Source organism: Thamnophis elegans, chromosome Z (assembly GCF_009769535.1).
Source record: "Thamnophis elegans isolate rThaEle1 chromosome Z, rThaEle1.pri, whole genome shotgun sequence".
NCBI lineage: Eukaryota > Metazoa > Chordata > Lepidosauria > Squamata > Colubridae > Thamnophis > Thamnophis elegans.
In genome coordinates, this window is record NC_045558.1 from 12,297,908 (window position 1) to 12,311,630 (window position 13,723).

General features: G+C 34.0%; 1 protein-coding gene across 1 annotated transcript in view; it reads right to left on the reverse strand.

Annotated features, from left to right (window-relative positions):
• The window catches only part of PTPRN2 (protein tyrosine phosphatase receptor type N2), a 530,861-nt gene that overhangs the window by 36,997 nt on the left and 480,141 nt on the right, over nucleotides 1-13,723 (reverse strand). Inside the window, exons 16-17 of the mRNA XM_032234973.1 lie at nucleotides 7,083-7,202; nucleotides 3,888-4,054 (exon numbers count right to left, since the gene is read on the reverse strand). Of these exons, the coding sequence (XP_032090864.1) occupies nucleotides 3,888-4,054; nucleotides 7,083-7,202 (287 nt within the window). The remainder of the gene's footprint in view (nucleotides 1-3,887; nucleotides 4,055-7,082; nucleotides 7,203-13,723) is intronic.

A 13,723-nucleotide genomic window follows, 5' to 3' on the forward strand; every position in this document is an offset into this window, starting at 1 on the left:
ATTTATTTATTTTTATATTTGTGCTCTCCATAATTCAACTTATCCATTAATTTCTATTTGGCTCATTTTGTTGTCAAAATGCTGGCTACCTGGCTAACGTATATGTATCTTAATTTTAAAATTATAATGCTAACTTTTCAAATATATGAATTATGACATATATCAAAAAGCACATAGTAATAATGGCTTCAAATGAATTTCACTGATTGGAACTTTTTGATTATAAAAGCAGTGTCATTTCCTTCAAATTTAGTTCTTCCAGATTCACTTAAATGTATAATTAAAGCCCTGAATATTTAGTATTATTTTAATAAAATATATACATACATACACAAAGAGAGATGAAGAATTGACTAGGAAAAAATGATTAGTCATACAAACCAACCCTTGGTTGAGTAAAAAGAAATCACCATGCAACCATCAGCAACCAAATGTCAAAGGTCCTTAGAGGCTCAGAAAGGGGGTTTCCTTAACGTCCCTGCAGCAGTCACAGTTTCCAATGATCACTTTTGTGACTATGCAACTGGGCTTATATTACTAGCTGCAACATCACAAAAATGACACTGGCAACTGCTAATTAGCTGGCAAAATAAGAATTTGACCATTTTTAAAGTGAGCAGTATTAATAAATGCCATTGCACACAGCAAGCAATGATAGCATAATATATATTTTAAGCAAAGCCCTCACGTGTGATGCTAATTATCTTTTAGCTTAGCAGTGTCTCTTTAAAGTGTAAATGCACTCCCTCTGGGCTCAAGAAATATTTAATTACATACTATCAGTGCATGACTAACAAGCTGGTCCCGAGTTAAAAAGCTTAGTCTATTGTGCAAAATGAAATTAGGATTCTGCAGCCATTAAACTGACCAGTATTTTGAGAAGGAGCAGCTTCACCTTTCAAACACTGCATTCTGTCTGGACATTTTAAGCTTACTGAGGGGGGAAAAAACCCTTCCTTCCTTCATCAATATCTGAGAGCACAATATTTCAAACAGTGAAGAGCTTATAATCCTTTAATTCATCTATTTAACACAGTACAACCTATTCAACACAATAGTCTTTAGCAAGTAGGAACAAAAAAAGCACAAAGTAGTTGTTTTCACAATCCAACGGAATCTGCTTAATTAAAAATATATATAACAAAGAAACACATCTGGGGCAATTTTTTCTTGGTGATGAATTAGGATTCTAGGGAATGGGCTGTCTATATTAAATGTCTCTATGTACAATATACTTAAAAATAAATATGACCAGGTTAAAGAGAAATCAAACCACATCAAAAATAGTGATGGGGTTGGGTTGCATTTTGTAAGACTAATTTAAGAACCTAATTCTATTATAAGGCATTATTTTTTTCCAGAGTGTAGAATAATTTAAAGCCTTTACTGTCATTGTACATCATGTATACAATGAAATTGGTTATAAGATATTAAAATTTTAAGATATAACTGTAAAACCAATTCTACTCAAGAAAGAAAATTAAGATTGATGAGAAATTAATATTAATATTCCTTAAAATTGCTTTTGGCACACAAAGCAGTATTTCATCTGTTTTGTCTTTTTATAAGGTAATAGAATTATAATTTAAAAACAAAACAGAACTCATCCCCAAACACTTGTGGATAATTTGTAATGAAAATAAAAAAAATCAATTTTACTAAAAGGATACACTTGATTGTCTGATAAGATGAATATCCACAAAACTTTTAATAGCTTACTTGCATTTTTTTCCTTTTAAATCCATATTGATTTCTTCAAGTCACTCTTTTATTTCCTTCAAATTTTCATTACACATGGAAGAACCTTGCATAAGACTTGTGGATTTTATCCTTAGACACTGCAGTAAGAAGCAATTTTAGCCATACCATATCTTAGGACTAGCATTCTGCTTATAGATAAGTATTGACTATTAGTTGGCAAATGTCTGTTGACTGGAAAATGAATACATGGAAAACAGCAGCAGAAGATAGCTGCTGTAATACAAGAAATGTACAGCACAATGACTGTGAATTGAATCCAAATTATTCATCAAGCTTATATATTATCTATTTCAATTGAGAAATTGAAAAATTTCTCAAGATTTTGATTTTGGGCTCTCAAGTCACTATGGATTCTTAGACCCCCACATGGACCTTCTCTGTGATGATCTTAAGACTGCTCATTGATTTAAATAATTAAATTAATGTTATGTGGATGAAGTACTATGTCTTGTGTATATGTAATCTTTATCAATAATAGAAAAGTCTTTGAGAGAACATTTATAAACCATGTAGATTTTATTAATCACTATGTATTTTGATGTACATCATAATGTTTACAAAGTGCTAATTCAACATGTTATATATTTATTTTAATTCTAACAACATTATTTGGAGAAATTTCAATATAATATATTGAAACTTGCACATTTCAATATAAGGTACTAAAAACTGTGTTTTTCAATGAACCATTATGGGATTTTAATGAATTTGACTAGATAACATTTCAGTGAACCTTAGAACTAGTGGAAGGGGAGGCTTAGATACAGATAAGAGGTTCAGAAATTATTTAAAATATTGAGATATAAAGAAAGAAATACTAATCCATTGTCCCAAACTATTTTTACAATCACTTTAAAATAAATGAAAAAGAATTTAAATGTCATTAAAATAACCAACAAAACATGAGTGGGAAACACTATTACATGTGGGTGAATGTAGTTAATGATGTGTCTATGCATTACTAAGAGCTTGATGCTCAGATCAGTACAAACAAGAGCTTTGAACCTGTCTTGGGAGCTGATAAAGAGGTTAAATTGGGTAGGCTTGTATAGAAAGAATCTCTGTATAGTGTTTTTTCTAATCTATGGAAATTCAGCCTGGAAGTATAGAACTGGGTGATGCTTAAGTATTCACCTGTCAATCTGCTTCAAAATAAAAAACTTTTGCATCTCCATTAGGCCCAGTCATCTTAGCTGTGCTTTGATTATTCTAGATACAAGAAAGTATATTAGAGTTGAAGTTGCTGAATCCCTAGAAAAATAGAACAATATAACATTGCCATATGAAAAATGAGTTTTACCTCGAGACAAATATAGTAGCTTCGGTGTAAATTGTCATGACATACATAGATATCTCCACCTAATATGCTTGTTGTATATGCCTATTTAAAGAAAAAAAACACCTTGTACTTACATGGAACTGTTGATTTAGTTTTTCTGCAAGTGCATTAATTATGATGTTAAAAGTCCCAATTAGCAGTTTAATTATTTATACTGGGAATGTTGGCTATTTATATCTACAGCAATGTTTCTCAAGCTTGACAATTTGAAGATGTCTGGACTTCAAATCCCAGAATTACCCAGCTAGCTTGGTTGGCTGGGGAATTATAAGAGTTGAAGCCAATACATCTTCAAGTTGTCACAGTTGAAAAACATTGGTCTACAGCAGGGGTGTCAAACTTGTGATGTCACATGACATATGATATTTTCCTTCGTTAAAATGGGGGTGGGCATGGCCAGTGCATGATGCATCCGGCCAGTAGGCCACAGGTTTGACATCCCTGGTCTACAGTTTTTATAACTCAACTATCAACAGTTTTTAGAAGCAGTTGACATTCAAAATATTGGCTGACTGGTTTTAGGACAGTAATAGTAAATGTATCATTCTCTATGCCACATTTTACTATGTGAGACACTAGAAAACAGCATATTTTGACCAAGGAGGAGGAACAATATATTAAAATTCCCTAGTCACAATACATTTGTACTCTATGTAACAAGTTAAGTCCACGACAGAATTGTATCTGCCTCATCATCAACTATAAATTGCTTAAATTATTTTCAGGCAGTACACAATTCTTAAAACCATTCTTTATTTTGGGAATTAAATAATTATTTCTACGGTACCTGCGAAAATCCAGAAGAGATCTTGTAGATGCAGGAACTTGTTGATCATGCCAGGTAAGGTAATGGAACTGGGTTACTGTCCTAGTCTCATTGCTTTGAAGATTTTTCAAGTAAAAACTTCTTACAAGGAAATCTTCACACCAGATGTGTTCAGAGACCAGATTTACCTATTATAACATTAAAAAGTACAAAACTGAGTCAACCATAGAATATAACTAAATATAAACATTTAAGTGAACTTAATAGGGGCATGACTGAAAATGTTTCAAGTCAAAATGAAGTACACTGTACTTTACTTAAGGGTTTTAATGGGAATTAAAGTAAAAAATATTTTTGATTATTTGCTCTGATAAAAATAATATATCTTTTGCTAAACACACTTACTATATTGTATATGGTGATTGCTGAAAAAGTTAATAGTAGGTATTGAAGAGTTACGGCTTCCTTTTTATGGCAATATATGTAACATCACAATCTTTCCTACAAATTATTAATCTATTGTTCTAAACAGAAAATGTATAGGATGTTGGAGAGAACGTTAGGCTTATAAATAGAAATATATTTTCTATTTAACTCATTAAGGAGTTTAGGAAATCTAGCTTCTCTTAATTTATTCTATCCCATCTGAAATAAATATTAAAATGTTAAAAGAGATGTTAAATATAGTCTTCCAACCCCCCCTCCCCAAACAAATGAATTAACTAAACTATTGACTTAAATAAAATGTAAAATTATATGATAAACTTTTTAAATGAGATACATAGATACATTATTTGCTCTTGGAAAAGTATAAGGCTCAAGATATTTGCCAAACAGCCTCTTATAATTAAAAAAAAGTTTGTATTTCAACCACAAACATTTGTGCGCAATAATGATCAATTCTAAAGCAAATCTTTGTAGATGTAAGAGAGCATAGCTTAACCTGCAACACCTTAAAAATAGAATAAATAATGGAAAGAACCAGTGGTCAAACTTAGCATCACAGTTTAGGTATTCCTAATATAAAATTTCATATGTCCTTGCAAAAATGAATATTACTGTATTTCAAAATACTACTGAGGCACTGTCATGATTTATACCACATGTAAAAAAAGTTAAGCAGAAACTAGTTTCCGTTAACTTTCTTAAATCCATATATTGTAACGTAACACAGTATCTAAAATTGGAGACAGTACAGCGAGTTCTTGGTTAACAGTGATAATTGGGACTGGAATTCCCATTACTAAGTGATGCTCCTGTAAATTGAAATGTCATGGGCCTGCATTGCTTAGTGACGGCAATCATGGCAGTTTCTGTTGCTGTTGTTAAGCAAGTTTTGCAGGATATTAAAAAAGGACCTTCTTGTAACTTCCTACCGGCTCTCAACAACCAAAATCAGTAGGGAAGCCAGTCAGAAGATGCAAGTCCCAGACAGTTTGCAAGCAGGTCTGTAAATAGGTAAGCAGCTGCTATGGTTAAAATAGGGTGCATGCGAGTCCAGTGAGGTGTGACTGCAATGAAGCTTTGGACGGCTGTTGTGGGGTGCTCAAGGGTGCGCTATTGTCAGGTGTGACGTCAGCACAGCAAGGCTTGAAATGGTATGGTCAGGTGCAGGAGAGCATGTGAGGGTGCCCAAGGAGCTGCTGCAGAAAGATATGAATGGAGCAAGGTTTGAGGCCACTGCTGTTAGGTGCAGGAGACTTACCAAAGTGACTGTGATTTTTCCTGCCCCATTGATTTTGCTTGTGGGAAGCTGGCAAGCAAAGTCACAAATGACAATCACATGATTGTGGGATGCTGCAATTGTCATGTAACGCCCAGATCACAATTATATAAGTATGGAAATGCTGGGATTACCACAACTTTAAGGATCAATTGTGAGTACCACTCCTTCAGTCCTGTTGTAACTTTAAAATCACATTGCATGAATCATTACTAATTGTGGATTATCAGTAAGGGAATCATCCTCATATAAGACACAAAGAGAATTTGTTTTAAGGGTACATTTGAATGTATTAATTAATTCTGTTTATGACAATCTTCCTTATCTAATAAAGAAATAAAGCTGAGAGGAATAGAAAAATGGCCTAAATTGTAAACCAACACTCCCTGAAAACATTATAAAGGTAGAAAAAAAAAGTATTATCCTCAAGACAAATTCCTCTTCCCCCCTCCCCTGAAATTTTGGCAATATAAGACCTAATAGTGGGTTTGCTTCTTCCTCATATGCAAAGATAATGCTAGCTCAGGCAGACAGGAGTAAGAGGAAATACTGCTGTATTCAATAGTTAGGACAACTTGACTTATATATGTAAAATTACTAGAATTTTCCCATTAATTATCCAGCATTCTTTGCAACATAATCACAGAAAATAAGAACCTTCCATGGTATGTTATATATAATAGTAATAATATGTTATATAGAGAACAAAATCTGCAGGTGATCAAATCAACCTTATATTGCAAACAGTGGTTCAGGCAAAGGTTTTTTTTAAATGTAAAAAAAAAAAGAAATCCTTTATCATTAGTTTATAATTAATTATAAACTGAGACAATGGTCATGAAAAATAGGCTGCACAACCCAGCCTCCCTTGCTGCCTAGGAGTGATGTATAGATCAACAAACTTGGTGATTATAAAGCTGCTTATTCCTTTAGAAATTATACTCATCCCAATCTAGCATCAAAACTAGACAGTATTTTTAGCTCATGGTTACAAATCTTGGCAGCAAAAATTTGCTCCAATTTGCTTTGCAAAGAAAGTTGCTGTGATTACATTAAAGCAATCTCTTGAAACCCCATCCCCTCTCTAGCCTTCTTTCTCTCCCTCCCTCTGTATATAAATAAACAAGTTTAACTTAAACAAATAATTTAATTATCAAAAGAATAGAAATTTTTGAAACGTTGTGGAATTTATAGTAACTGTTAAATGTTTATAAGCACTATACTATTATAAATATTAATTCCCTTCTTATTTGTATTTTAAAGTCTTGGGAAGAAAAAGCAAGCTTAAAAAATCTTTTGTACATTTATTTAAAATCGGAACAAAACTGTTTTTCAGCTGAACAAACTATCAAATATTTTCAATGAAATTGAAATGATTAAAAATCATGCATTTTTTGAATGTTATGATAATCTTTAGTTCAGTTTCATATTTTCCTCTATACAAAACCACATGCTTACTGTCAGATTTACAAGCAAATATTTTCTTTAAATACCTCATAGATATGGTAGAGATTTGACCCTTCATCTGGCCAATAGTGGTAGCACTGTTTGAGTCCATTTTCAGTGAGAGGGGTCAGCATTACAATAACCACACAACCATTCTCCCAGACCATCTGCAGACAATGAAAGATACCATGGTTACACTTTGAGTGCCTAATTACTGCATGCCGTGTGTAATTACTACACTCAGAAACACAATTGAAATTTATTCCATTCACAGGAAATGTATTTCATTTTCATTATACATTTTTCTATGCAGCTGCTTTCAAATAATTGAATAAATGGAATCATATCTTGCATGTTCACATGAAATATTAAAGAATGTCCAAAGAATTTCTATAAATATTTAGATATATTTGTATAAATATTGTATGTATGTATGTATGTATGTATGTATGTATGTATGTAGTGTAATGTAAATTTTATATATTTCCTCAAAATACATAGCTACTACCAATACCAAAATTAGAGAAATTTCAACTATTTAATTATTCTGCTAAATTAAAGTGAAAAAAGGGCAAAGATTTCCAAGATATTATTTAAAAAGATATTAAAACAAGGCAAGACAGTATTTCCAGATAGCTGTTGAACAAAAATCCTCCACTGAATTCTTAAGAATCTGCGTAATCATTCATATCTGCATTATTATGCCAGACTTTGATGCTATATTTGTATGCAGTTTTGGTTGCATTTTTATTAGCATATAAAATTACCTCATGAAAAGGAAACTGATTTTTGTGCAAAGGGTCAAATTTATTCACAGAAATGTTTATAAGCAATTGCACTGAGATGTAAATAGAATAAACAACAAAAACAGTGTATGGATAAACAGCATAAAGAGGTTACATTCAATTCAAAGATTTCTTTTTTTTGTTCCATACAGATTTATATTTGTCTTAATTTCATTTGATTTTTATTACATTTTCAAACAAATATTTTGCTTAAAATACTTGACAGCATTAAGCAAAGGCAAAACATACAAATCTAGCAATGCTTGAAATTAATACTTTTTTTCTTTTTTGAAACATATCTGCCTACCTTTAACTCTGCAACAGATTTTCAAAATTTTGTTGAAATATTTGACTGTGCTTACATAACAGACTAACCCAGTCCCAGTCACACATTAATCATAAAAGGTAAAGATTCCTCTCACACATATATGCTAGTCATTCCCAACTCTAGGGGGCGGTGCTCATCTTTGTTTCAAGGCCAAAGAGCCAGTGCTGTCTGAAGATGTCTCCATGGTCATGTGGCTGGCATGACTAAATGCCGAAGGCACACGGAACACAGTTACCTTCCCACTTGCATTTTTATATGCTTTCGAATTGCTAGGTTGGCAGAAGCTGGGACTAATAAAGGGAGCTCACTCCGTTACACAGCACTAGGGAACCACCGAACTGCCAAACTTTCTGATCAACAAGCTCAGTTTCTTAGCTACTTAGCCACCGTGTCCCCATCACAATAATAATAATAGATCTATACAATTCTTTAACCTTAATCATAGTTCCATCCATTGAATATGGCAGCATGCAATCCCAAGGACATCTTTGGGGACAGGTAGAGTTTGTCCCAGTTCCATCAGTCCCAGAAATCCTTGCATCAGGAAGGAATGGACTTAGCTTTATTTTGTGATGACATCTTCCCATCCACAATATGTGTGTGTATCAAAATAAGCATAGTGGTCATGGCAATATGACCATACCTTACTCTTGCTTGAACTATTACCATGGTGAACGGCACAGGACAATAAAAAACAAGGACAAATAGACTAAAAACAGCTTCTATCCCAGAGCAATAACTATACTGAAGTCTACTATATAGTGTAATATTAATGCAATACCAGAGGATTTCAATTCAATTGTATAGAATGTGAAAAATGTGTCTTTTTGTTTTATTTTTTATGTATAATATACACTGAAGATGGCATTTAATTTTGCTGTATGAGGTGCAATGACAATAAAATAAAATAAACTATTTTGTACACATTGATGTTGTTCACAGATATAAGAGATAGAATCCTTATAAGGATACTCTGAGTACCATATTTCCTGTTTTGAACGTCTTCCTGATGCAGATATGGCTGCTTCTTTCTCCTTTGCCAGGGACGCAGCAGCGAGTGTGGCTTAGGCAACACAACATATCAATATTTCAGAAGAGCTTCTTCTGGTTGCTGGGGTTCTTTGCTATGAGTTTCACAATGGAGCATTGGGTTTTCATAACAGTTCATCTCTTTTCTTTACAGATATGAGGTATGGATTTAACTATTACCCACATTCTAGAATTTAGGATTCATACAAACCAGGTGATTGGGAACATAATTGCCCAAACACAAATTTAGATTAAGCTCATTTCACCCCCACTTGCTTTAATGCATTCACACATTTCTCCATAATTAAGACCTGGGTATGGGACAGAAGCAACATTGGTTATGCTGTTGGTTGATGACTTGAGCTCTTAATGGTCACTGACCATGGTATCATTCTGGATTGGCTCTGAGGAGCCAATATTACATCATGCTGATTCTCTTCTCCTCAGTTCAGTTATAACCAGTGGTAATTGGAGGAGAGCGATCACATTCTTAGCCCCTATTTCGTGGGATCCTGCAGGATTGGGGGTTCTTTCCTATCCTATTCAACATCTACATGAAACCACTGGATGGTATCATCAATTATTATGGAGTGAGAGGTCATTGATATGCTGCTGACATTCAACTATACCTTGCTGCCTCTGCCTACAGAATAAGTGATGCTGTTGACATCACATCCTGGAGACCCTGGGGACCTAGAAGGGGAGCAAAAAGGCTTCAGCTGGACACTGACAAAACTAAATGGCTCTGGCATTTGGGACCATTCAGTTCATGGATTATGCCATATTTGGTACTGGACAGACTTGCATTTTCCCAAACAAACCCAATGTGTGATCTGGGATCCTCTAAACTGGAACAGGTGGCAATCATGGCTATGAAGCCTTTCGTACAGTATTGTTTTGTGTGCCATTTGCACTTGTTCCTGTACTGGGAGGCTCTGCTCACAGTCACTCATGGCCTGGTCATTTCCTGTACAGTAGTATATCTACTGCAATATGGTCTACAAGAAACTTGCCCTTGAAGAATATCAGAAAGCTTCAGCTGGCGCCAAATACAGTACGACAGACAGTTATGTGTGCCCCTAAAATGGCTCCTGTTACAAGTCCAATTCAAAATACTTTACCTCTGCCTCCATGGCATGGTGCCAAGTTATCTGAAAGACCACCTCCATTCATTATATCTACCCATCCCATCAGATCTAGCTTAAGAAGGATGCTATGGGTCCTATCTAGAAATCTGGTGGGAAACAGAAGATGGGCCTTTTCTGCCTGCACTGGGCAACATCTTCCTGATGTGCAATTGTCCCCATCTTTGATATCCTTCTGGAAGTCTTTCAAAATACGACTGTGTCAGCAGTATTGGTGATCTCAAGGAAAACATAATCCAATCAAGATGGCGCCATTGTTTTAGCACCTATTTTTCTACTATCTTGCTGTTAATACAGCTGATTTCTTTTTAATTGTTTTAATATGACAAATGAGTATGTTACATGTTCAGCAGCAAATACTGTATGAGCTTTCTGTCTTCATAACCAATTGCACAAAAATGGAACCCTAAACATTTCAAAAACTATACCCAGCTTCATTAATTTACACACTTGAAAGAATAATCTATACACCTTACTGTTAAGCTATTAGTATTAACCACATGCACATACAAAAGATTGGACAGAGAAGTTGGTTTTTCCATCATGTCACAATTTAATATGTCTTTGGAAAATACAAAAGCTCAATGAAGCCATTACAAAAATGAGGGAAACACTGTTTTTATGAGTGCAATAAAAGCACAATGATCTAGGTCATAAACTAATCATTGAGTAGTTGCTTGTGTCACCCAAGTGTAACATTATGCAAGCCTACTTATTCACAGAAAAGGAATTCTTACAGTTTGGCAACCCTTCTTATTGGCTAATATATATATCTATATATATATATCTATATCTATATATATATATCTATATCTATATCTATATCTATATCTATATCTATATATATATATATATATATATATATATACATACATATACATATATATATCATTATAGAAGCTGCCTCAAATCTCTTAAGATTTCCTTTGAGCATAAATCAAAATGAAGTTAATTTAAACAACAATTTTGAAATTACCCTGGAGTATAATATTTCTTATATGTCATTTTATGAAGCAGCTGACACACAAAGTTACAACTATATGTTAACACTTTGTGCCTATAATTTTTCTTTGCTTAAAACAGAAGAATCTCTTAGCCTACTTCCTTGAGCTATTATTTGAGTAATACAAGTTTTCCAGCTTTATGTATTTCTTTCATTGTACAAATAACCTCATTCAACTCTTTGTTGGCCAATTTAGAGGGTTTATTTATTACATTTATAATTTAACTGTCTGGAGAGGTAAAATAAGGAGATTTTGGGGGGGGTGGGGTGATTACATTATCTGAAGCATTCTAACATTAATTCATTGTTTTAGGGCAAGAACATGAAATGTTATGCTAAAAATCTTATCCATCACGCTCAGTATTTTTTTTCTTTTAGCCCTTAAAAAATTAATCTAAACCAGAAACAAGTATACCTTTGGGATTATTTGTCTGAAAACGGCATTGTATCTTGACGTCCCTCTATATGTGGGGGGGAGGGGAACTAACCATTTTAGAATGACACAATGTGGGGATTGCTTTTTTGACTCTGATGTAGGACATTTAATGGAACCTTCAATTTAATTTGGTCACAGTGACATGAAGATGAAAAGAGTACATTGGCTTCCTCAACAGATCTTAACAGGCTTAGAGCCCAAAAGTTGACTCCAGATATATGTGAAGTTCTCCACTGAGTTCAAAATCTGAGTCATCTTAAATACAACTATTGCCAACAATTACCCCAAAAAGAGAGCAACATTACCTGGTATTTGTGATTTGTATGCCAAAGCTTTTGTTTTGTCACCACCCATTTACTGCTTTAAATTGTTAAAGTAATGTAAGCAAGTAGTGATGTTGCAAAATTATTATTTAATTTGCCTATGAATTTTTCGAACAAATGTGAACTTCATGCTTAATACACATTTGAGTTTTTCAACGTCAGATAATCAAAGAACAGAAATAAATATAATTTTTCATAATATTACGGATGTTCAAATTCAAGCATCTGGAAAAGCTAATTTTTATAGTAGAGGTGTCAAATTCAATGCCTGAGGGCCTAATCTGGCCCACCATACGGTTAGATCTGGCCTGCGAGACTGCCTGGAAACAGTGAAGGACCGGCCCATGGCACTTCAGCCCCAGCCCAGGTCTGCCAGGCACTGATCTAAAATTTGGTGGCGGCCATCTAGACCAGAATGCGGTCAGCCTTAAATCCACAGGGCTGCCCTGAAGCCACTGAGGGACTGCTGCCATCCCATGGAGGCAATGGATCCCCCCAGTCCCATCTGGGCCACCACAGGTGCCCCCCCTGATGTGATCAATGTTGCGCTGGCCACAACTACCCCAGCCATGCCCCCCGGCTCTCCTAAGGTCAACCCAACCCTGATGCAGCCCTCAATGAAATTGAGTTTGATACCTTATTGTTCTTTAAGCTAAGATGTATTTAATCATTCTTACTTTCATAATTTATGCCATATTTTATAATTAGGGAGTTACATAGATTTACTTATGACCAATTTGTAATTTATTAATCCACAGAAATAAATATGGGCTCAACTGTGATTGTAAAATATCATACCGGATATACGTCCAAATGAAATTATGATAAAAAATATTATGGTGTACACAAATGTTGATGAGCATTTTATGGCTATCTTAAAATTTACTTGAAGGCTACTTAATTTTTTTTGAAGAATATAAAACATGTAATCATATTGTTTCCTTAATTTTCATTTAAATCAGAGAAGTAATGCCAACAATATCTCCTGAATTTCTAATTAGATGTAGTAAAAAGTGTCGCACAGTAAATGAAACCTTTATTAGCTTCATGTACAGTCACTTTGATTCAATGACAGCCCCATGGAAGTGATGACTGTGCATGCACATATATGCAAGCCCACTGACATATTTGAAAGTATTTGTGTGATCTTTGTAAAATATGAGACTGTTTTAATGATGTACCTCAATCGTAATCCAGGTTATGAAGCTTTAAATGATTTGCAAAACTTGCTATTTGATTAAATATTTGGCTCAGCCTCAGGTTTCAGACTTTTGTTAAGACTTTGCAGATGTGGGGCCTTTGTTGCTTTGAATTGTATTCATATTAACTAGCAATTATCATGAATGAATGGAGTCAAAAACATCCTAGAGAGGTTTAGGCTATCAACTAAACTACATAGCATATCACTGGAATATACTGATGCACATTATTTATTTTAAACTAAGCAATACTGTCAATTCTGAATGCAATAATTTACATTTTTATTTATTTAGAAATTTTAAGTACTCGTTTAACTTTTCATTATAAGCTCACATCTAACATAATTTTAAATGTTAGTAATGTATTTGTGTTGAGAACAACAGCTATATATGAATACTGTTTGCGATGGCACCTGGCTTAATAGTGGGTATGCCAAATA